The sequence below is a fragment of the Thunnus thynnus genome, chromosome 2 (assembly GCF_963924715.1).
Source record: "Thunnus thynnus chromosome 2, fThuThy2.1, whole genome shotgun sequence".
NCBI lineage: Eukaryota > Metazoa > Chordata > Actinopteri > Scombriformes > Scombridae > Thunnus > Thunnus thynnus.
The window spans coordinates 15369548-15394155 of NC_089518.1; the positions used below are offsets into that span (position 1 = coordinate 15369548).

General features: G+C 40.8%; 1 protein-coding gene across 1 annotated transcript; it reads left to right on the forward strand.

Annotated features, from left to right (window-relative positions):
• Positions 1-51: 51 nt before the first annotated feature.
• trpm6 (transient receptor potential cation channel, subfamily M, member 6) lies at positions 52-24597 on the forward strand. Its single transcript, XM_067605595.1, has 42 exons — positions 52-296; positions 1212-1435; positions 2107-6960; positions 7115-7194; positions 7435-7473; positions 8130-8319; positions 8511-8724; positions 9242-9366; positions 9519-9690; positions 9795-9969; positions 10089-10212; positions 10298-10370; positions 10456-10556; positions 10676-10810; positions 11439-11492; positions 11687-11821; positions 11956-12081; positions 12294-12565; positions 12851-13079; positions 13470-13622; positions 13754-13909; positions 14108-14236; positions 14877-15128; positions 15237-15411; positions 15656-15770; positions 15873-16069; positions 16173-16305; positions 17025-17463; positions 17677-18346; positions 18587-18684; positions 18842-18944; positions 19171-19217; positions 19312-19376; positions 19477-19502; positions 19620-19670; positions 19865-19930; positions 20068-20366; positions 20948-21030; positions 21149-21354; positions 21484-21535; positions 23203-23315; positions 24058-24597. The coding sequence occupies exons 3-42, from the start codon at positions 6943-6945 to the stop codon at positions 24138-24140; spliced, it is 5973 nt and encodes a 1990-aa protein (XP_067461696.1). The 5' UTR covers positions 52-296; positions 1212-1435; positions 2107-6942; the 3' UTR covers positions 24141-24597.
• Positions 24598-24608: the final 11 nt, after the last annotated feature.

Below are 24608 nucleotides of genomic sequence, written 5' to 3' on the forward strand. Positions count from 1 at the left end.
ATCAGCACACACAGGTAACACGATGTACTAATGAGACCAGGGGTTAAACTACGCTCGTCCCCGGCATGTAGACTTGTCATCAGGGGGACGCATATCTCCAACAGTATATTTTTACACTTTTCTCGGTCGTAATAATTCTTAAAATGACTAAAACACGTTTTCTTTGTAGCTGAAGGGAACAAGGGCCTAAATGAGGAGACGTAAGAACTTTCACGGGGTTTCCCTTTTTTCTGTCAATGGGTTTCCTTAAAAGCTACCCAGCAGATCAGCGACCACTTAACAGAGGTGGATGGCAGGTAGGAAGAGAAATAGGTCAGAAACTGACAGGTTTAATAGCAGAATGTAAATTGCATTGATATTCAGCTTAAACAATGTTTCAATTTTACAAAATGATACTATAACTATAACGCAAGATAGTTTGCGGCAGGTTGCTTCTGCCAAATCTGTGGTAGCTAATTGTTACATTAAGCTAGCTGACTAGCTGTAGTTCAAGTTTAATTTACAAACTAAGCTAACAGTTAGCACGTATTGAAATCTCTTAGTACTGTCAGGACAGTCATGGTTTGAGCAGAATATCAGAGCAACTCAAATTACACCATGGCTAGTTTGACCATTTCCCAGCTACAACTTTAATTAATGGGAAGGAACTTGCTCGCGGACAATTTAATGTAACCATTAAAAAGACTGTTCCTTTCGTATTACTCTATTATTATTTTCCCCTTTAGTGGCAACAATACAGATACACAGGAGAGTGCACTTACATAAAGTCACTGCCAACAGTATCTAGAATTACTTTAAAGCACTTTAGTGTTAAGAGCAGAAGGTTGTCTCGCCTTCTTATAAATTTACAGTTTGCCAAATGATATCAATCAAATTTTGTAATCTATGTGCACACGTGCACCCATGGCACCCCCCCCCCCCAAACAAATCCCAATTTAACCCCTGAGTAAAACACAAATCAGCCTGTTATAGTCCAAATAAAATAAATATTAATGAATTAATAAATATAGGATTATTTGCTGTACGCTTTTGTGAAATAAAAGTATATATTAGCAGGTGCACTGACCATTTAATTGCCTGTGTGTGTGTGTGCGTGTGTGCCTCATGGAGGGGGCTGAGAAAGAGACAGAGAGAGAGAAAGAGATTCTTTTCTCTGGGTTACTGGTCCTTATCCCCCTTACCTACCAGATATCATTCCTACATCTCCCCAGGACCAGGTGGGGGACGTATAATAGCACGCCCACCACTGTGAGCAAAGCGTTTGGAGGAGGAGATCATGAACTCCTCAAGGCTTCTTGGAAAGGCTCTCCCTGCCCTTTGGACCACCGGCTGATAAAAGGCCACTCAGTCCTTGTCAGAGGTGTGATGATGAAATGGTTGGATTAGACTCATACATGTAACACACGTTTTAAACTGAAGTATCCTTCCAGCTATGGTAAGTAGTGTGTAACTAATGTTTTTATGTACAGCAAAAGGCAGTTCTGTTTCCACTGAGTGTAAAAATAGTTAAGGTATTTATGACTGTTTGAAAACTTGACGCTATTTATCTGCTTATCAGCTGCCAGTGCTAACTGTCAGTGAAACCAGTTGCTTTACTTGACTTTCAACACTGTTTCTAATATTCACTTAACAATAATATATTCTTTCTACAGCATACTGTTTACATATTACTTAATTGTGTCATTCTGTGGAATCGGTGCTTTTTGCGTCCCCAGGAAATAATCAGTCATAAAATTATATAACAACAAATAATTATGTCATTTAAAAATATAACATTACTATGTCCTTCTCTCCTCAATATAACATCAAGTTGAAGTAAATTAAATATTTTAATTAATTAAAATTACTTTTATGCTGATGAGGTTTTTGGCCTGTCCCTCATCAGCTGTGATTGTTCTACTTCAGCAGGATTTTTTATTAGTAAAATGTAGGCAAAATGTCTAAATTCTCACATATACATATTGTTTTAAGTGTGATCTTATTGTTAAACAGTGTTTTTGGTATAAATATATATTCATTTTAAAAATAGATATATTAATTTATCGATCGTCCCTTCATTTCATTACTCTCACCAAAAAACCCTTGCAAAATAATGGTACATTCCAGAAGTGACATCATTTACAGGAAGATGCATCATCTCTGAAACAGGATGCCAACAGTTCGCAGACAAGTAAGTTTCTTTCATCTCTGATGTACTGTTTTATAAGGTTCGACCAGGGGGGACAAGCATACAGTGTCAATACTGTTACCATTTTTTAACATATAAATCCGAACAATAATTTATTTCTCATAATATAATCAATATCTACAAGTAATAACCTTTCAAAGTACACAGGATGTGTTTTGTCACCATGACCTTTTAGATAGCAATCAGCGAATTAGCTTGAAATGCCCAACCCTGTTACTGTCAACCCTCTTACTTTTCCAAAGTACGAGGTTTTGACATGTGAGTGACAGGGATGACAGACCAGTGTTTATGCTAGTTTCACTGTCTTTAAAGGTTAGCCTTATAAAATTAAAACATTTTTAAAGGTCGTCGTGTGTATTAGTGAGCTAATATCCATATTATTCAGTTAGGGTAGCATATGAGCATCGACCACGTTTTTAGTTAGTACTGTTTGATTCCCTGTAGGTGTAGGTAGATGCATCCTGTAGGTATTTAATGTAATGCGATGATGTTACTGAGCTTATTACCTTATTTACATAATTTTGGCATTATTGTGTTGATGATTCTGTATTTACACTCTAATACACTTTTACAGATTTAATGGTATGCCATAAAGTGCAACGGAAAAGCAAAAGGCGCTATCATGCTCATTGAGATGCAGATCCTGAAGAAAGGGCAAAGTAGCCTACCTTGGATGGGAGAAGAAGAAATGGAGGAGAGACAGGGAGCAGGGGAAGATGAAGATACATGAGTGCAGTGAGAGAGAGCAGAGGTCACAGAGAAGAAAATGGAGAGTAGCCCAGGCAAAGAGCAGGGCAGCAAAAAAGGCAGCGTCACTTGCAAACTAACAGCCTGTTCACACCACCAATGAGCCCAGAATCACAGGAGATCCTTAGCAAAACAAATTTAGTAGATTTTGTATCAGATTGCTTATCATTATTGAAAAGGTCATATTGAGCTTTGTAATTTCATCATATGTAAAGACAAGGGAAAGGGATGCTGTGTCTCACAGGACCACAGTTAAAAACTAGAAGTGAACATTTAAAATGCTCTAGTCAACTAATTAAGTTATACATACACAGACATACAGTGCAAACAGTGCAACAAGGCAAAGGGCAATACATGCAAAGTATATACATAGAAGACCTAAGGCATAATGTCCAGACAACTATGCTAGTGGAATTTAACATATTTATACCAGGTGAGCCTGAGTGGCAACTGCCTGAGTAACTACATCAAGGTCCATTTTTTGTTTATGTTTATATTTTAGGCAATGCGAAGAAGGAAGAAAACGTTCAAAAAGACACCAGAAGACACTGAATTTATTAATATTACACCTGGAAAGAGAGCTGCAAAAGAAATGAAAAGAGAAGAAGAAATTCAAGAAAAGATACTAGCGGCTGCTGAAGAAAACACTGAGACAGATGATTGCAAAAATATGTGCTGGGGAAATATAGTACAGAGGTACAGACTCAGAAAGTATGCTGAGATGTTTTTTGGGTTCTCAAAGAAAAGGTGGAAAAATTCTGGTAAAGACCCCTACACATTCACATGAAAAAGAAACACTGGCACAGCTGATGCAATTAAGAACTGTGTGAGGCTGTTCTTTGAGTGGGATGATGTGAGCCGCTTGACCACAGAGAGGAAGCAGACAAAGACAAAGAGCAAGCCTAAAAAGCAAAAACGATTCCTCATGGACAGATTGTGAAAACTCACAGGAAGTTTTTGGCAGAATACCCAAAAGAGTAATTTCTTACTATTTATTTTCTCACCTGCATCCTTTTTGGGTGTTCAATCCAACCATGTCTGGGAGAGAGACTTGTTTGTGCAAGATGCATGAAAACCTTGGCTTTGTCACAAACAAGCTCTACCATCTGAAGCTGCTAACTCACTGCAATATTGAGGAGTTGGTAGAACAGATTGCGTGCAACTCCAGTAAAAATGAGTGAGTGGTCAGTGTGAAAGGAGTAAGCTGAACAGCTTTCTCGTTATTATACCTTATAACCCCAAAACCATGGTCTCCCAGTCCCAGTGGGTAACAGAGGGAGGCAGAAGTCAGAGAGGGGCAACACTCTGTCATTTAAAATTACAGTCAAAAAAGAGACGGAGAGCACCATGGAAGGCCTTATTTAGCTTCTCAATCAACAACTGACAAAATTTAAAAGGCATGTTTTTAACATTAGGCAGCAATTTGCCTTCACTGGAGCACTGACGAAAGAACTGTCCAGTCATGAGTGCATTAATACACGTGGACTTCTCAGAGAATTATGGATGCAAATGTAGTTCTGTCCATTTTGACAGTCCAAGCTGTCCATTTTGGTGCTTCGCACCAGCAAGCCACTCTGCATACCAGTGTCCTATATGCAGGAGCCAATGCCCACCCCTCTCTGTTTCAGCACGGTGTCCTCATCCAATCACAAGGGTCCAGCTGCAATTTTGGAACATCTCAGGCCTTTGCTTAACTACATCAGGCAGGAGCACCCAGCTGTGGAGGTGCTGCATTTTCTAAGTGGTGTTCCCTGCATGCTGTACCGGCAGCGTGGTAACTTCTACCTCTTCAGCACAGAAATTTATAAAAGCTTTCACACAAGGGACATGGAATGTCTTTGAGACGGACCATGGAAAAGACGCTCCTGATAGGGTAGGAGGAGCACTAAAGAGACAAGCAGATGACCTTGTCAGCAAAGGCCTTGGGTCTCTGTTTGAAGCACTGGCCAGAAGAGAAACATCAATCAAGCTGTTTTATGTGGAGGAGGATATTTAGATAGCGGTGCAGGCCATGCCTCAGAACATCACACCTCAACAATGTGCCTCCATCAGATAGTCACACTGGCAAGAGGTAGCCTGATCTGCCGTGATGTCAGTTGCATGTGTGCAACTATGAAGAGGCTTGATTGTGAATGCCATGGCTCCCAGTTCTTCAGTTCTCCACATGACCAAACTCCAATCCAACTCAGTGTAGTTGACTGGACCAACCTAGAGGTTATAAGGAAGTGGTGTATGGTGAGATATGATAGTGAACTCTACCCAGGGATTGTGATGGCAACGGATGCATCCTACGCCCAGGTCAAATGCATGCACTGCATAGGGGAAAAAAATTCTGTTTGGCCTGTTCGAGAGGATGTACCCTGGCATTTCTATGACGATATAGTTTGTTTCCTCCCTGCCCCGCTGCCAGTCACTATCCGCCATATAGAGATCCAGAGTGAGGTCAGATGTAATTCAGTAAAATGATACAGCCTTCTATGTGAAATATGTTACTGCCTTTGCTGAAATTTGCTACCTCCTTCACTGTGAAAAGGCTTTTCACTTTGATACGGGATGCTAGTTTGTATGGTTGTTCCCTATCTCTTTTACTGCTACAAAAATGTTGTTATATGGTTACTATTAAAGTTTTTTTTTACCTCATTGCCTTTGATGAAATTTATTACCTTCTTCAATGTGAAAATGTGGCCTTTGATATGTGATAAGTTTGTATGGTCTGGCTCTTCTTGGTCTCTTTTAACGGCTACAAAAATCTTTTTATATGGTTACTATATTAAATGAAATGCTGTTAAATCCTATTAAAATAATATCACTTATGTGCATTATAAGATGACTTTTTGTGAATTGGTTATGAAAATAATCAGTCTCAATAAAATTATTTTTATTCTAAAATGCTTGTCAATAATGCATGCATGGAACTGCAATGACAAAAAAAGATTAGACCTCTTAGAAATGTAAAGGTAAAACTTCGCAGTAGTGTGTAGACAAAGATGTGTGATGTACGTAGTAGTATGTGTGTCCTGTCATCTCTGTTACTCCGATCAGTCCTGTTACCATAACGTCATTCCTGTTGTTGTCATTAAAGGTAAAGTCAGCGATTTTAATCCAACACACTTTTTTTCATATATTTCATACACAGCCCTGGCTCTGGAAATATTTTGATTGGGCCATTCTTTCTAGGTTTCTCTTCTAAAAATGTATTTTTTCTTAATAGATGTGATTGCTGTCCAAAATTAGTGTGCTCTTGATCATCTGAATGAAAAATATCATATTAGGAAAAAAAATCCAAAATCTGAAAATAATCTCAGTGAAAAGAGGGACTAAAGTACTGCCCATATATGTGCAATAGATTACATATTTCTAATTAGAAATATAGTATATATGCTCATGTCTGTAACAGGTTTTAGTTACAGACACAAGCATACAGATAGTTTTGACAAATCTAAAAATGTTTTACATTGCCATAAGTTTGCATAACCAAGTATGTATACATTCCCATATAGAGCACAGGATCTTGACGGTGGTGCTTTAGTTGATTTATGTTTCATTGTTAGTCATGTGTCACTACCAAAATTGCCACTGCAGCACATGATAAACTAGTGAGGTTTACTGTCTATAATCACATATTTATTGCAAAAACACTGGGAGTTACTATACTGCAGAGCCCTGTTTGGTGTTTACACAATCTGACCCAGGGAGGGAGCACACCAACTCCAAACCATGTGTACTAATCTCAGGAAGGGGATGTGTGCATGTTTCCTACCAACAATGCTCTACTCAGTGAGGCCATTGTTAAATCGGGCTGAGAAACGGAGCACAGGAGCAGGACAGACCTTGAAAAACCTGGGGAAGCATGAAGAAAAGACTGTTGTGAAGTTGAATTTGAGGCTGACTAGGTTGACTATCTCACATCTGGTCAGTGTTTTTAAAAGAGCAGTTCCAGTTTCTATGACAGGGAGGGACCTAAAGTTACCTGTGGGTCCAGCATGTAGACTGCTGCCGGCACTACCATGAGCTTCACTGAGAAGGTCACTGATTACATCTTTCTTGGAGTAGTGTTTTTTTCTTTGTCTTTGGAGGATGAGTTTGACAATTAAGCTAAGAATGTAGTTCTGAGCCGCTCCAATACAAATACACAAATTTGTATTTGTGTAAAGATAACATTTCCTTTTCTTATTTCAGTCACGAAAGTCTTGGATTGAGGAAACCTTCTTCAAGAGAGAGTGTGTGAAGTTTATCCCTTCTTCTCGAGACCTACACAGGTAAACTAGAGTCTGATTGCATTGATGATCTGCCAAAAAACAGTTTAAAGTACATGATTTTATGATTCTCAGTAGAAATAAAAGATGGTTTGTTTAGTTAGAACATAGCATAATATTAACAGCAGTCGTTGGAAATAACATTTTTCCGAGAGCAGAACTGTTTGGCACTCAGCCCTTCCTTCCAGGAATAGGGACCACGTGAATTCTTTGATAATGTGTTATTTCCTGTTTTTTTTACAGATGTTCCCCAGTATGTCAAGTTTGCCAAAACTTGATCAGGTATAATTTATGAATTGTGTGTGTGTTTGTGATTACACCGTCCTCCAGCACCCCATTCATACCCACCCCCCCACACACCACACACCCTACCCCACTATTCCCATGAAACTCTTGTGGTCTTTTTATGTGTCTCTTCTCCCTTCACTCCCTTCCCTTCCTTTTCACCATTTCCCTTTTTTGCTTTCTCTCTGTTTCTCTCACATCTTCTTAGTTTTAATGCCATCGCATATATAAATGTACTGATCGCTTTTGTTGGCTGCGAACTGATAGACACAACCAAACCTAGAGTTGTAGACCTAAGGTGAAGAGGGAGGCAGGGAGACCGGAAGGGAGGAAGAGGGGAGGAATTGTAGCAGGCTGGCTTAAATAGGCCATGTGCCTGTGAATTATACTTAACTTTTGAAGTGGTTTTAAATCAAATTAAATCACCTCTATAGAAAACAAAAAGTAGGATTTCCATATATTGTGTGTAGTGAGGACCAATTTTAATAATTATATACTAGTAAATTAACCATATGCAATGTTAATGATCTGTTTGCAGTCCATTCTTTTTTCTCTGCTAAACAAATTTTTAGTTAGTGAATAACTTTTTCTGTGTAGACGCAAGACTCTCACCACCTACAACATAATTGGACATAATCTTTCCGTTGGGCCAGGTGCTGTTGTGGCCGCCTGATGGTGGAGCACTCTTGGCAAGATTCCCTTCCCCCCCTATCTCTCTATCCTGGTCCTGGACAGGATGTGGAAGAGGACTGGTCCATAAAGCTCCACACCAGAGCCAGTCCCACCAATGCCTATGGGACCATAGACTTTCAGGACAGTGCGACACGTGTCTGTCGGGCCAAGGTCTGTGAGTCTACCAACTGTACAGTCATTGTGTTTCTAGGCAAAAGGAAAATTTTGTTGTTTTCTCAATTAACATACCAAATTTAGATAACTCTAGTCCAATTCTATACATGGGATTGCTCCAAAATTGAAGATAAAGAAATCACAAAGAGCCTGTCAGTCACAAATACTTCCATGTGCTTCCCCTCTAGTATGTTCGTGTGGCTGTGGACTCAAAGCCAGAGATGCTACTCCAACTGATGCTAAGGGAGTGGCAGATGGAGAGACCCAAGCTACTACTGACAGTCCAGGGAGGCTTAGAAAACTTCACCCTATCTCCTAAAGTCAAACAGGCCTTCAGCAAAGGGCTGATGACTGCTGCCCTCAGCACAGGGGCATGGATACTCACTGATGGCATTAATACTGGTAAGTGTTAGATGAAATAGCCCAACAACACAACTTGTCGTTTTACACTTACAGTTTTTGTACGGATTAAACAGACAAATTATAAATTGAGGAAAAAATCGACAGATTATTCAATAATGAAAATAATCATTAGTTCCAGCCCTATTCTAAAATACTACTTTGATTAACACTGATCTTAGATGTAAGTCTATTGCATATTCTTAATGTGGTTAAATTAAACTCTACTGTTGTATACACTGCATGCATTATAAAGGGATCAAGTCAAGTTAAGATTTGTGTAGCCCAATATCACAAATTTGCCTCAGACTTTACAGTCTGTATAGCAATACAGCATCCTCTGTCCTTAGACCCTTGATTTGGGATCACTTGATCAACATCATGTTATTTGCCCAGGCACACCTGTGTTTTTGCAGATTTATTTGCTGTTGCACAAAGCAACAGCAAATAAATCTGGTCAGTTTGTACAGTTGAATTGTGTGTTTGCTGTGCATTCAGCTGCTCTCTGCATCTACTTTAGGTGTGTCCAAGTATGTAGGCGAGGCAGTGAAAGCATTTGGGGGCCACGACCTGAGGAAGAGAAACACAGTTGGGATCACGCCGTGGGGAGTGATTGACAATAACACGGACCTCATAGGCAGAGATGTGAGTTGAAATTTAATCTCATTGTTGAATGAGATTACACTGTCTGACCAATTGGATGCTGACTACATTTAAAGATTTTATTTCATTAAACATATTTTAGCACGATGCTTGACTCTCGGCTCTCGATGTGCTTTCTGCTCAACATGATTCAGGTGTTCAGACCTTACCAGCCACTCGGGAACCCTCTGAGCAAGAGGGCCTGTCTTAATGGTTTCCACTCCCACTTTCTGCTGGTGGATGACGGAACACTGGGAAAACATGGCTGCCAGCAAGGCCTCAGGAGGAAGATGGAGAAACACATTCAACTGCAAAAGATACACCCTCGTGAGTCAGTTTGTGTTTTTGTGTTCATAGAGGAAGTGAGAAAAGCACAGGAGAATGATGTCACTGACATATATATCACTGTCCCTCTTATCCTTTCTTTGTAGGACTGAACCAAGGAGTGCCTGTGGTGTGTGTGGTGGTGGAAGGAGGACCTGCCATTGTGTCCACAGTGTTGGACTATGTTAGCAATGTGCCCCCTGTGCCAGTGTTTGTGTTTGAGGGATCGGGCAGGGCCGCTGACCTGCTTGCTTTCTTACACAAGCAGACAGCTATTGACAAGTATGTCTGCTTATTTTAGTATATCTAGTGGGAGATTATTGGCTTGATGTCTTATGCACCATATGTACAATGAACATAACTGTCACAAAGATAATTTACATTATATGCTGGTCTTGTAGGCAGTTGGATGCAGACATTAAAGAGGACTTCCTTGCCAGGATTGGAGATGTGTTTGGAGTCGAGAGGACAGAAGCTTCTCACCTCTACACTCTCCTCCTGCAGTGTATGGATCACAGACAGTCTGTAAGTGAAACAGCATTTATGAATGTATCTGTGTTACGATTGGACACCTGGACTTCTTACATCATTATGTGTGTTTAAACAACAGATAACCATCTTTGACTCAGAATCAGAGGACCAGATGGCACCAGATGCAGCCATTTTGACCACTACACTTAAGGGTACTTATTTTCTTCCTCCTGGTTGTGATAATAGGCCTTTTTCACGGCAGACATTTCAACATGTTTTGTTCTGTATGATGAACAGGCACCAAGGCCAGTCCTGCAGAGCAGCTGAGTATGGCCCTAGCCTGGGACAGGGCTGACATTGCACAGAAAGACGTCCTGGTGAATGGACAACATTGGAAGGTGAGAAGAACATTTACTACTGCAAGCTATGGTGTAATTATGTGCTATTGTTGCTGATGAGGAATGTTGCACATTCTCAAGATATTCATGATTGTAAAACGTTTGTGTGCTGTATCTAGGTGGGTTCCTTGGAGCAGGCCATGCTGGATGCTCTGGTGATGGACCGCGTCAGTTTTGTCAAACTGCTGATTGACAACGGCATGACTATGAGTCGCTTCCTCACTGTGGATCGCCTTGAGGAGCTCTATAATACGGTTATTATAATATATTAAACGATCTACTTCTAATGTTTGTGACACGCCATCTGTCTCACTCTTTTTTTCAGAGAATACTTTCACCCTTCAGTGCTTTTGTTTGGCTCGCTATGCAATTGCCTCTTTTGTTTCCCCTTGGCTCTCACTTTGCTGTATAAACAGAAGAAATTCAATTCTTTTGTTTGTGGCTCTTGAAGCACAAATTACAAAACTGTGGTTTTGACTGAAATCACAATAATGCGCAGTAAGTGTTTTGCACTGAGTTCCTCTGCGTTTCCTGGTCAATTGCATTCACAGTATTTTCCCAGTCGTTGTTTTAGGATGCTTTTGAGATCACAGAACTCTTTGTCATCTTTACACTCACACTTGGCTTTCTCCTCACTGCCTTAATTTTTTGTTTATTAAAGCATGTTTACTTATTCATTACTCTGGGATAATAAGTCCCCCTAAGAAACAAGCCAGAGCCAGAGCTGCTACTGTACGTGCGATTGTTTGGTCTTTTGCAGATTTGTCTTTTTTGCCTCTCTGTTAATAAGTAACCAGTATGTATATTTTTTCTTAGTGATTCTGTAGTTGGTATTGTGTCTTAACTTGTTTATATGAATAATAATATAATTTCTCTCTTCAGCCACAGGGACAGACAGACCGTTTTCTCCGCCACCTCGTTGAAGACGTAAAACAAGTAAGCACAGTAATAAGATGAGAATGCCTATAATAATGTACACAATGAGTCACACTACAGATACTCATCACCCTGTTTACTAAGATATTATTGGCACTTACTCTGGATATTGACTTGAGCTGCATTTGTGTACATAATAGTTAAATATATACTGTGTATTTACTTTATATGTGTGTGTGTGTTTGTGTGAGTAGACCTCTCTGCCCCTAGGTTACCGTCTTTCTCTCATTGACATGGGCCTTGTGATAGAGTACCTCATAGGAGGAGCGTACCGCAGCACCTATACACGGAAACACTTCAGAGCAGCCTACAGCCGCCTGCAGGCCAAGGTGAGCATTATTAATTAGTAGTATTTTTTGGTCTGCTTTGTTTTGATGAATATCCTAGAAGCACTTTGTTATTTTCACTTTGTTGTTTCCTCATAAATAATCCAACCTCCTCATTCTTGTTTTGGTGTGTATAGGAGGGTAGACAGGACAGTTCTTCCTCCTTGTCAAAACAGAGACGGGGATTGATACCAAACTCTTTGAGGAGCAGGAGTCCCCAAGACCCGCATTTCTTTAGAACTGCTCAGCCCTACAAACGCAAGGTGGGTGGGGGATTTTTTTAATCTCTCTTGAAGAGACTGGAAGCAAATTTTCCCTTTCCCTTTTTCCCTTTTGTGATATTTTACCCTGCTCGTCGGTTCCCCTTTGTTGCACTTTTACCTCCCTTTTTCATCCTTTCTTTTTATCTTTGTGGACTCTCTCCTCTTTATTTCTCTATCCATGTCCTTCCCTCCATCCATACCTCTATCTCTAGGACCAAGATGTGTCACCTGCAACCAGTCGAGAGATAGTGTTGAGCCCTGGCTTTGGTGATGCTCCGCTGCTTGTTCCCTTCAACTTCAACGACCTGTTTGTTTGGGCTGTGCTTCAGCAGCGGCAGCAGATGGCACTGTTCCTGTGGCAGCATGGTGAGGAAGCGCTGGCACGTGCCACCGTGGCCTGTAAGCTTTATCGCTCCATGGCCATTGAGGCACGGCAAAGCAGCATGGACGACAACATCTCAGAGCGATTCAAAGCATATTCACTGTGAGTGTACATGTGCCAGTGTGTGTGTTGTCAGTAGTTAAAATTGAAGGACAATTGCACCCTAATGAGAGATTTGTATTAGCATCATTAAAGGCCCAATCAGTAATTTTTGTTAATTAGAATTACAGTCCAATCTATTTGTGTCTAATGTAACTCTGTACATTAAAAGTTCCTGTAATCAATTTGGGTGTAACGGTTTTAAGTCCTGTGTTTTAAATTTTTGTGGTGGTGTGGTGGGTGCATACCTCCATATGTTTGTGTGTCTGTCCTGTCTCTGTGTCTCAGTGAGTTTGGTCAGCTGGCGGTGGATGCGTTAGACTGTGCGTTTCGTCAGAATGAGCAGATGGCCATGAAGCTGTTGACTTCTGAGATGGAGGTGTGGAGCCACTTCACCTGCCTGCAAATGGCTGTCTCCTCTTGTCATAGACCATTTGTCTCACATTCCTGCACACAGACCCTCCTCACAGATCTCTGGACTGGTCCACTCAACATGAGAAAAAACTCCTTTCTGAAGGTAAACAATGTGAAAATTGCCAGAGTTATCAAATAAACCAGATAAAAGTCACAGCACACAGTTTAAATTTATTACAGATGTGTAAACTTGTCTGATTTTAAGTGTCATAACAATCTTATCTTAGTGTATGATGTATTTGTATAACTATAAAAAGAAGAGATGTTTTAAGTGATTTTTGACCACTAACAGGCAGAAAGAACTCTAATATAAAAGAAGAAGAAGAATATAAAATAAACTCAGAAACACAGCCGTGATATGCAACCAGCCTATCCAGTTGATTCAATGTTATCTCAAAAAATATTGCTTAATTAAGTTTATGTTTGAAGGTATACTTTCTGGATAGTTGGACAAAGATGTGTTGGGCCATGGCTTGTTATTCCTTTCTTTCAGATCATTCTGAGCCTTCTTCTGCCGCCTGCTATCTTGCTTCTGGAGTTTAAAAGCAAAGCTGAAATGTGCCATGTACCACAGTCTCATGAGGCAATACTGTTTGGACTTGACTCTGTGAAGTCTGTAGCAACCCATGAGGAAGCTGATCACGTGGTAAAGTGCCAGTAGTACATATACCCAGCATATTGTTTGCGAACTGGAATCCTAATAGCCTTAGTATCATGACTCTCCTCTCCTCTCGTCTCCTCTCCTCTCCTCTCCTCTCCTCTCCTCTCCTCTCCTAGGGCAGTCAGGATGCAGAGCGTGGCCTGTCGTTCCAAGACGGATGTCTCGGTCCAGTGTCAGAAACTGTTTCCTCTATGACCATGCAGTGTCTTTCCTGGATCAAAAGACTCTATGAATTCTACACAGCTCCTGTTGTCAAGTTCTGGTTCCACACAGTAGGTGGTGTTCATGTTGTTATATGTAATAAATTGTCTTTCTGAAAATATGTTACATGGATGGACTACAGTAAGAGTACAGATGCCTTCCTTGTCTTTCTTGCAGCGTATACAGTATTTAATGTATATTAAAGTATATTTTTGTTTGAGATTACCTTATTTTGCCTTTCTTTCTCTCTGTCTCTGCCTCCACTGTAGATGTCCTACATAGCCTTTCTGATGTTATTCTCCTACACCATCTTGGTGGAGATGGGTGATCAACCAAGTGTTCAGGAATGGCTGGTCATAGCGTACATCGTGTCCACTGCAGTGGAGAAAGTCAGAGAGGTGAGAGAGCCTGCAGGGGTAAGAGGGAAATAAGGTTTAAAGAGAAAAACAAAGTTAAGGAGGAAACAGAGTGATGCTTGATCAATAGGTTATTTGTTATTTGTAAAAATGTAGCCCGTTTCAACTCAAAGGCAGTTCAAACCTTAGTCATGGAGAGTCAAAATGCTTTCCTTTATTCTGTCTTTTGTTCTCTTCTTTATTTATTTTCTGTTCTCCACAACAGTTTATGTGTACTGGTGATACATTTTCCACAGAAAACAATACCATAAAATAAAAGGTTTTAATTATTTTTAATTTACATTTTATGAATACAACATAAGACCAAATACAGACAACAAAAGGACACAACACAAGAACAGTACACCAGAGGTTACAGACAAAAACATATAAATATAATATATTTGCTTCGGAGATCATTGCATCACAAATCCTTCTTGACAGGACTTCTCCATTCTACATACAATATTCAGGTTTCTATTCATTGTACTGGCTTTGTATCTTGAACAGTGCAAATCACCTATTAGACTATTTTTCGCAAAAGATTTTTTAACAATAAAGGTTTTACAGTTAATAATACAGATTGAAAGTGAATAATACATGAGCTTAAATTCTCCCTATCAAAAAATGACCTCTTAATTAGGTTCTAATGTCAGAGCCGAGAAAGCTGAGGCAGAAGCTGAAGATTTGGTTCTCAGAGTACTGGAACATATCTGACTTCATTGCCATCCTCCTCTTCCTGGCTGGACTGGTGATGCGTTGGCATGCTGACCCGTATCGAACGGCTGGGCGCATCAGCTACTGCCTGGACATCATCTTCTGGTTCATCAGGGTGACCGATCTTCTGGCTGTCAATCAGCATGCTGGCCCTTACCTCACTATGATCACCAAGATGGTACGTGAGCACTGTGTACTACTTGTTGGAGAAAGGGAGGTGAAGTGGAGAAGCATTTGTTGAGAGTTTTTTTGGAATTACTCATCCCCTCTCTTTGTTTCTGCCCAGACCAGTAACATGTTCTTCATTGTTGTGATGATGGCAATCGTGCTGCTGAGTTTTGGGGTGTCCAGGAAGGCCATCTTGTCGCCAGACGAAGAGCCTTCTTGGAGCCTAGCTCGAGACGTAGTCTTCCAGCCCTACTGGATGATTTATGGAGAGGTCTACGCAACTGAGATAAATCGTAAGTGGTTCAATAGAAAACATTAGATACTTATTAACCAGTGTTTTTTAAATCAACAGTAGACTTTAACCTTGATGACTTTGGTGATGCCTTGAGGTGCCTAACATCTGATTGCCTCAAGGTCACTTGTCTCTTTGCTGCATGAGAAGACACGCATACAGATCAGGTGATCTGAGTCAGTCTCTTAGTGAAGTTATTGTTTGCCACTGATGTAAGGTGTGTGCTTGTTTGTGTGTGTTAACAGCATGTGACGATGGTAAGCCATGTCCTCCTGCTTCCTTTCTCACGCCGTTCCTCCAGGCTGTCTATATGTTCTTCCAGTATATCATCATGGTCAACATTCTCATTGCATTTTTTAAGTAAGCACCTTTGTAAAAGACATTTCCAAATTTAAGTTTGACAATGAAGGACCACAATAAAGAGCACTTATACTTAACTGAATGTTTTCTTTTCATTAACAGCAATATCTACTTTGACATGGCATCAACATCCAATAAACTGTGGAAGTACAACCGCTATCGCTACATAATGACTTACCAGGAGAGACCATGGCTTCCTCCGCCCCTTATCCTCTTTAGTCATATGGCTCAAGGTTTGAGAGCCATCTACAGGAGATTTAGTGGAGATGTTGAGCGGGAAGAGGGAGGCTCTGGACTTAGTGAGTACCATAATGTGTGTGTGTGGATACAAAACCTACTCAACAGTTATCTATACACGTCTAACTGGTCTGTCACTCCTCTCGTCTTTCCTCTCTTCACCAGAACTCTTATTGGGCCTTGAAGATCGTAAGAAGCTCCACGAGTTTGAAGAGAAATGTTTACAGGTGTACTTCCATGAGAAGAATGAAGGTCTCCACAGCAGTCAGATTAACAGGATCAGAGCCACAGCTGAGAGGTTGGATTGATATTGTTGTTGATTTGTATAAAGTGGGATTGAAAACCATGACATACTGTGGACTCCATATGATGTTGCAGAGAAGAGTATCTTAAAAACTGAAGACATGTGTGCTCTGTTGCCCCGTGTAAGTTGAATGGGGGGGGTCAAACATCTGTGTCCAATGCCAAAAGCAGTACATTCTTCTTACTATAACACCACCACAATAACTCCTTCTATTATCATATTTTCCTCTCATTAGTGTATTGAAGTTGATGTGTCAGTCCTGAGATCACAGCTGATTCTCAGTGAACTCATATGGTTGTCCGAAAAGGTTTTCTCTCGATGTGACTAATCTAAGACAAATCATAGATAAGTAAAGTGAGAGTTTTTTTTTTAAAAAGAAAATTGTCTCTCTGCAAATGTCTTTTATGCAATGTTTTGTTAAGCAGAAATAGATTTGATTTAGATGTTCTACAATGTAGTTAGTGTGTATTCCTCTCTTTCTAACACAGGCTTTATTCATCTCTGTATATTTAACACACAATCACATATTTTACATTGTAAGTAAAATGGCTCTTAAATGTGTGTTGGTCACATTGTGACACTGTGACTATTTTATCAGCTGTGAGCTTTGGCATACGGCCAGAAAAACAAGAATGTAACCTCATCGTCATCATCATAAAACTGAGGACAAACATGTTTGAGTAGTGTGTGTATCTTTTTTTGTGTCCCACTAGAGCAGAGGAGATGTGCATGATGGTGGGAGAGGTATCAGAGAAGGTCAACTTCATTCAGGACAGCCTATCGGAGTTGGACTGTCAGCTGGGTCAACTCCAGGACCTGTCGGTGCTTGCTGTGGACACCCTAACGCTGCTCTCTGCTTCTGACAGCCTACATCAGGAGGGGGCTCGCTTGGCTCAATGCCGACCCATCACAGTGTCCCAGCACGTCCTCCCTCACAGCTGGACCCTCCCGCACAGAGGTGGAGCAGACTGTGATGTGCTTAATATGTGGCGACTGACGGCCAAGCCGTGTAAAAGTACTCCGCCTTCATTGCTGAAGGGCCATACTCTCATGGGGAGTAGACTGGCATCACAGGAATGCCATGTGGGAGCCAAGGGGAGCAGGGGAGGAAGACAAGGACACAGTGAGGAGGGAGAGGAAGGAGCAAAGGAGGTATAGTGTTCAAAGATATCTTAGGTTCTTTTAATGGCGTGAATTGTTAATAATAGCTGTGGGGAGTGAAAGAAAATGAGAAATGAAGATGTTGCAAAGCTGACTGGAACCTCTGAAGTATCACATCATATTTTGGTTCCTAGCAATTGTGTCTCAGCTTTGGAACAACAGAGCAACTACGTCATGTGAACGTCTGATCTTTCTTCTACACAGGAGGCACATGTTGCTGGTGCTCACCATCCCAGTGAGATGTGGCCTGGAGTTTCTCGACCTGCATCCCATGCTTTCCTTTCACACCTTCATGGATGTGGCGTGCATCTCAGTGGTTTCAGGGATCAGACCTCCTGTGAGTCCTGTGGACCATCCCGCTGTGGGTCTCCTCTTTCTTCCAGGTTTGGTGACAGAGGAGTGGAGTCACCACATTATAAACTCTGGTCCTGTGACCCACACCTGTACCCTAATCAGGAAGAGACCTCCATGGAAGAGGGGGAAGAAGGAGAAGAAGATGAGGAGGAGGAACAGCAAGAGGAGGAGACAGAACAAGTGTCCAGAGCCTCTAGCAATGTTGTCCTTCTGTCTGACCCTCGAGACATCTCTGAGGGTTTAGTAAACCCTGCCTTTTGTGACGATGATAGCCAACAAAGTTCCAGCCAATGGGGAAGACGTGTGAAATCCCCCAGGTGGGTGCGTCTGACAAAGGACCATCCCTACGGCCACTGCAGGTCTCTGTCATCCAGCATGGAGAATATGGCTTTCTCTGGGGCACCCCGCAGTCCAATGAGGGGATCATTTCCTTTCCTTAACGAACCAATGAACAAAGAGAGTTTGTCAGGTGGCCGGAGCTTTAAGGACGACACATCACTACGATGCAGCAGGAGCAGAGGTACTATCATGTTTGTGATTCATAGAATTTTTATGGTTTAAAATCAAAATGTCTTCTCTGTGTCCGTTCCCTGCATATAATGAAATAAAACAGACTGTACTTTCTTGAACATGAGTGTACTACATTAGTCTACATGTGTGTTAACATGACTAATCTGTTTTAGAGTGCAGTTACGCTGTACCTTGACAGCTCCTGGCTGGTCTATGCAGCCAAAGATCATGTGTGTCTTTGTTTCTGCAGAGTGGTCCAAGTCCTCTGACTTCACTCAAGACCAAGACAACCGAAAAAGAAGTCAGACCAGGAAGACGGTCAAGATACAAGAGAGCAGCCCAGGCACTGTAAGATGTGTTCTCCGGAGCATTATCTGACATTTGATATTTCTCCATGATGCTTCAGTAATCAACTGATCATAAATTGAGTTTAACTTTAAAAAACAATTAGCCTGTTTCTCCTCACCTGAATCCTCTTCCTTCTCTTTATTTCTTATGGAAATAGGTAAACATGCAGTCCCATTTGTTTGATGCCTGCTGGAGAAGGCGCCGAAGGTTGAGAGGAGAACCTACATGTTGGTCGGCTTCAACCAGCCTCAGTCAGCTCAGTAAGGACCTACAGTCCTTTTTAGATTCAGTACATATTAGTAATTGGAGCTAAACGTGTTATTCCTTTGAATCTGTGTGTACACCATCACAAGGGTGGAGAATGAGAAGAAAACAAATTTGTAATACAAAAAATCAATTAAAAAATCAACGAGGCACTGATTTTGTTTTTTAACATTTTAATGTTTTTAATGATTTTAAATATTGGTCATGTTGATATTGTTTCAGACTTTGAACCCATGGATTTATTGCAGAAGCAAGTGTTTTCCCATCAGGTAAATCTGTGGTAAATTGTGTCAATATAGTAATTCTGCAAACATATGAAATGTTATAAAATATTTGTCTAATTATCTTTGCATTGGCCTTCAGGATATGTGGAGCTCTGCTCATTCAGCATGGAACAGCTGGGCCAGATCCATGAGCCGTAGGTCTTCGTAAGTCTGCCTTTCTTTTTTCATGAATGTGCATGAATCTCCAAATATTTAAGGGTTGCATTAATTACATTGAATTTTCTTTTTTATGTCTCTGCTGCAGTTTACAGAGTGGCATCGCCTCTGAAGGTATTTCTGAACGTGTAGATAATTTTAGTGTAAAATATTTTTATATAATTAATTTGTTCATTATCAACAAATTTACTGTTTTTGTATTTTAATTTTCCTACGCTATGTTTGTTGCAGCCAAGAGCTCCTCGTTCCAGTCCACTGATAATCTGTATCCACATTATTCAGGTATTAATATATTATTAAGAATATAATGGTTTGATTAAATCAGCTGTCAGGATTTCTGATGCAATACATCCCAAATGCTTTTTGTCTCATCTGGAATCATCTGCTGTGCACATGCAGTCATCTATTCCATGAGTAACACCTGTGTACCTATGCCCAATGTAGTTTTAGATTGTGTTGTGTTTGTGTGTTAACAGCCATGGAGAGAAACAATCTGATGAGACTGGCTCAAACCATCCCCTTCACTCCTGTTTCCATTCTGGGTACCTTTATTGTTTGGCATCACCATTCTTGTTAATGAATTATTTTACTTCGCAAAAAAATAAAATATAAACTCCTGGTTTTCTTTCCATTAATTTCCGTGCACCTCATTGACTCTGTTTTTCCTCATTCTCTGCAGGAGGTGAAGAGGTGAGCATCTACTCTCTGGAGGAAGCACCCTCTGATGCTGACCCTAAATCCAACACGGTCTCTTCCTGGTCGTCACGAGGCCTGTCTGCCATGCTGCAGCCCCTCTCCAGTGAAGAGGGCTCTCTGGATGGGGGTCTCCGACGGGGCTGCAGGGTGCTGTGTACCTGGGCAGAGGGGGACGTGCTCAGACCTGGTCTGGTATACGTGGTTAAAGCCTTCAGGTCGGAGGTGGTTCGTGCCTGGCAGAAGTACTTCCATGGTAGCACAGCACTGCAGCTTTGCTTAAGGGTAACTTAACCAAACATTTGTAAAGTGCAGATAGGCTATCACTTCCAACAAGTGGCAAATAGACCCAATTTTAAAGTTTGTAACTGCAACCACCAGCTGTTATGTTATTCTGGTGGTTGTTTGAAAGTGGGTGGAACTCTAGATTGCCTTCATACACAGATGCCATGTATCAATATTTTTGGTTTCATTGTTAATAGTTTAAACATGCATGTCGCTAGTCTGTACAAGACTACGCAATATGTTTTTTGTTCAATAAAAAGACTCATTAACCGTCTGATTAATTAATTTTTTACAGTCTATGACTCTAACTAATTTACCAGAATTAATGTCAATCACACTTTAAAAAGTGGTGCCCAAGAGGAGTGCTATTTCATATTTGGAAAGAAATTATTTTCAACGGACCATTTGAACCAGAAACAGCAGTGAAACACTGACTTGTTGGTAATGACATTGGTATTACCAATCAACACAATTGCACCTGTTGCACCTGCACCTAGCCACAAATTCATAAGTTCAAATTTCCTGTAGCTTTACAGTTCCATAGCTTTAACTTGATGGTCCTCTGTTTGACATCCCTGAAGGAAATCCAGCAGCAGAGAGCAGCCCAGAAGATGATGCAGGTGTTCAACCAGGTCAAACCGGGCGACATGAACCACTCACCAAGGTGTGTGTGTGTGTGTGTGTGTGTGTGTGTGTGTGTGTGTGTGTGTGTGTGTGTTTTCTCTTCTCTTCTATTTCTGTCAGTGTCCGGGCATTTAGTAATTGTTTTTTCTCTCCACCAGATTTCTAGATGTTTCGCTGGTCCTCTGGCATTCGAATGGCCAGTGGCTGACTATTGAGAGGAACATGTCCGGTGACTTCAGGAAGTACAACAACAACACAGGAGAAGAGATCACCCCCTTCTGTTCACTAGAGGAAATGCTCCTAGCGTTCTCTCATTGGACATATGAATACACCAACAGAGAGCTGCTGGTGCTTGATATACAAGGTGGATCCCATTATTAGTGTGTGTGTTTGTTTGTGTCATGCCTGCCAGACTAGCAACACACATGAGTTGTTAGTCTGTCTTTTTTTGTTCATTCTATGTTTCTTTATATATTTCTTCTGTTCCTCACAGGTGTAGGTGATCAGCTGACTGATCCAACTGTCATCATGGCAGATGACCAAAGGTAAAGTAACTGTTGGCCCCACATCAACGTTATTAATGACATGAGGTTTCAGAAATCATTCACTTATGTATTGTTAAAAAAAAAATAAGGAAAAAAGTAGAGTGTCTTTTCACTGGATTGCAGCTCCTATAGGGCCCTATTTTAACCATGCAAGTGCAACGACAAGCACAAGGTTGTAGGACTTAGGCGCACGGACTGTGTGGGCGTGTCCATGCGCACTTGCTATTTTGTTTCATGTATGAGCAGCAATGTGCAAAAGGGCTGGGTGAAGGTGAATATAGATCAGTGGGTGTGGTGATTATTAAATATTCTCTCAGCCAGTCACATCACTGCTCTCATAGCTCTCAAACAGTTGTGCCAAATTAATCACACTTAATTTGAAGTCATTTATATGATTATATCAGACCGACGCTATTTCAGCAATAATTCTAATGTATATGATCTTGTAAATTGTCACATAGTTTAGTAATTAATGTTATACAACAGTGTTTACACTGCAATGTGTTTCTAGAACAAAATGAGATGCTACTTTTGCTAAAAATAAAGTTGGAAAAGAGGCTGTGATGAGCCCCGGTAATCTGATGTCATGAAAAAGCAGAATATCTAGTTGTAACTGACCAGTCTGATGTGTGTAGAGGTGTGTGTGGTTATACTGTAGCAGCCTGGTGTCATCAGGTGGTTTAATGAAGGTCAACACAGTGAACGGCTGTGTGTAATGGCAGTGTGGTCTGGTGCGCCACCTCTTAGAGGCTGCAGATTTATCAACATATCAGTCCTGCTGCCTTCAGATACTGCAGAGATTTAATGAACTGAAGGAGCTTTTCATATAGTATAAACAGCTGTGGACAACAGATAATTTAAGAATCACCCACATTCATTTATAGATCAATGCAGACTAATTTACCGACTTCCCTGATTTAACCACATTAAATGTTATTTTCTGTACTGATTTTGGTTGGAGAGGGAAATAAATTATTTATATTTCAACCATCAATCTGTCGTTGCAGCACGTTTGCCTCAAGTGTTTAGTTTGATCTTGTTGATAAAGTCACCAAAGCAGCAGTGGATTGACATTGCGCCAGAAACAGACGTGGTTTCCGAGATGTCTGTTTTTAGGGCAACGTCTAGCACCAAATTTCAACCAAAACACAACAACTGTCTTTGCACTGCTTCATTTGAATGAACCTCCCACCTGTGCACCGCCCGCTCTGCGCTGGTCACCAAAATATCACACAGACGGGCAAAGCAAGTTTCAAGGTCAGGAAAATATCAAACTGTCGGAGCGCTGCTTGTGCTGGTCGTTGTGCCACCACGAAAATTCGGCCCGAAGTCTTTTTTATTACTGACTGAAAAGGGCAGCGCTTCAACGTCACTGGGTCTTCATCAGGCAAATGGCAAAGAGCAAGGCATACATAAACATGAACGGTGACTTTGGGAGCTTCAATCCAGTGTGCGGACACTCTGCTTTTTTCCCTCATTTAATTCATTAATTAATTTTTATTTGCTGCTGTCCCACAGTAAAAAAAAAAAAAAGCAATTAAAAAAAAAAATTTGTTGACCTGCACCTTACCTGGTATGGGATTTGCACACACTATCTCTTTGCTAAAACAAAAGATGAGACATATTTTTCAGTCTTGACTCTAATGCTGTCTCTCACCCTTGTGCAGTGGCAGCAGGGATGAGATGCTTTTTGGTCCTGATAACCTCGGAGACACCGCCATCAATGGTTTCCTGCAAAAACACTCATGCAATGCCTGCTGCCGCAGACTGGGCCTAGCAGGTCAGAAATGTACATTATCAGTGTGTGTGTGTGTTAGAGAGGAGGAGAAAGGATGCATGTTAGCATTATAATACTTGTGGAATATTGTATTTTTGTACGTTAGTGGAAAAAAGATTTTTTTGTCAGTGTTTTTTTTCTCCTGCACGTGTGTATATGCATGTGTTCGTATGTCACCTCTGTGTCGTCACTCAGGAGGCCAACATTGGCTCTGAGATAAATCCCCAACAACTTCAAATGAAAACAACACACACCAACAGCCAACTAATTAAGCCGCGAGTGTTCGTTTATTTCTATAACAACAGTAGTGTTTGAGGCATGGGGGTGGGCCCTGCTTTGTGCGTTGTGCTGCACGGCCTTTGATTACGTATTAATCATGTCTTTGTGCTGGCGATGTGCTGCTGAGACATTAGCTTTGATTAGCTATTAATTAACATCTCTTGGTAGACACGATACCGGCATCTAGAGGATAACTGCTCGGAAAGAAACTGTGCTCAAAAACAAACAAGCCCGGCAAACAAACACAAACACAAACATTCAGACACAGTTGTTTTGATATTTCAAAGGTGCGTTGTGTTTCCTCTTCCTCTTCTTGTGTCCTCTCCAAGATTTCTCCAACAAATCAAACCAAATTATTCATGCCAGATGCGTGGACTTCCTCCCAGGCCTGTCAGTATTCTCTTTCTTGTGTTAATGACTGTGTTATTGGAGCGACATGTCGCTTACTGATGTTTCTGTTGTTCAGATTTAAGGAGGCGTCTGGACAGCTGCGAGAACAGCGGTGAGGCCGAGTCGACGTCAGGGAAAGAGGAACAAGAGGACGATTGAAACTGGCATGTAACCTTTGACCTAGGAAGTAGGGAAAAAAGACACATGCACCTTTACCAACACATGTATCGAGACATGTCTGTCTGAACACAAACACTGTCTTGGTGTCCCGCGTCAGCCCTGAGTCTAGACTTCGCCGTGGAAACAGGGTGATAGAAGAGTGATATCTCATCATGAGTCAGAATCTGTGACTGGACACCAGAGATTTATGTACTGTAACATCTATCAGGGATGCTAACGTATTCTTTCAATATATTAAGCAAATATAATGCTGTATTCCATGAATCATAATAGCAAATAATTTTTCAGACTTAACAAAAATGTAAATGACTATTTGTAAACATTTTTATATTGAGAGGATGACAATTACTGTTATAATACATGTTAACGTAATAGATTAATTTACCAAGGATAAAACTGTTCCATGTTTGGCTAAAATAAAAATTATTAAAATCTATTAGTGTTTAT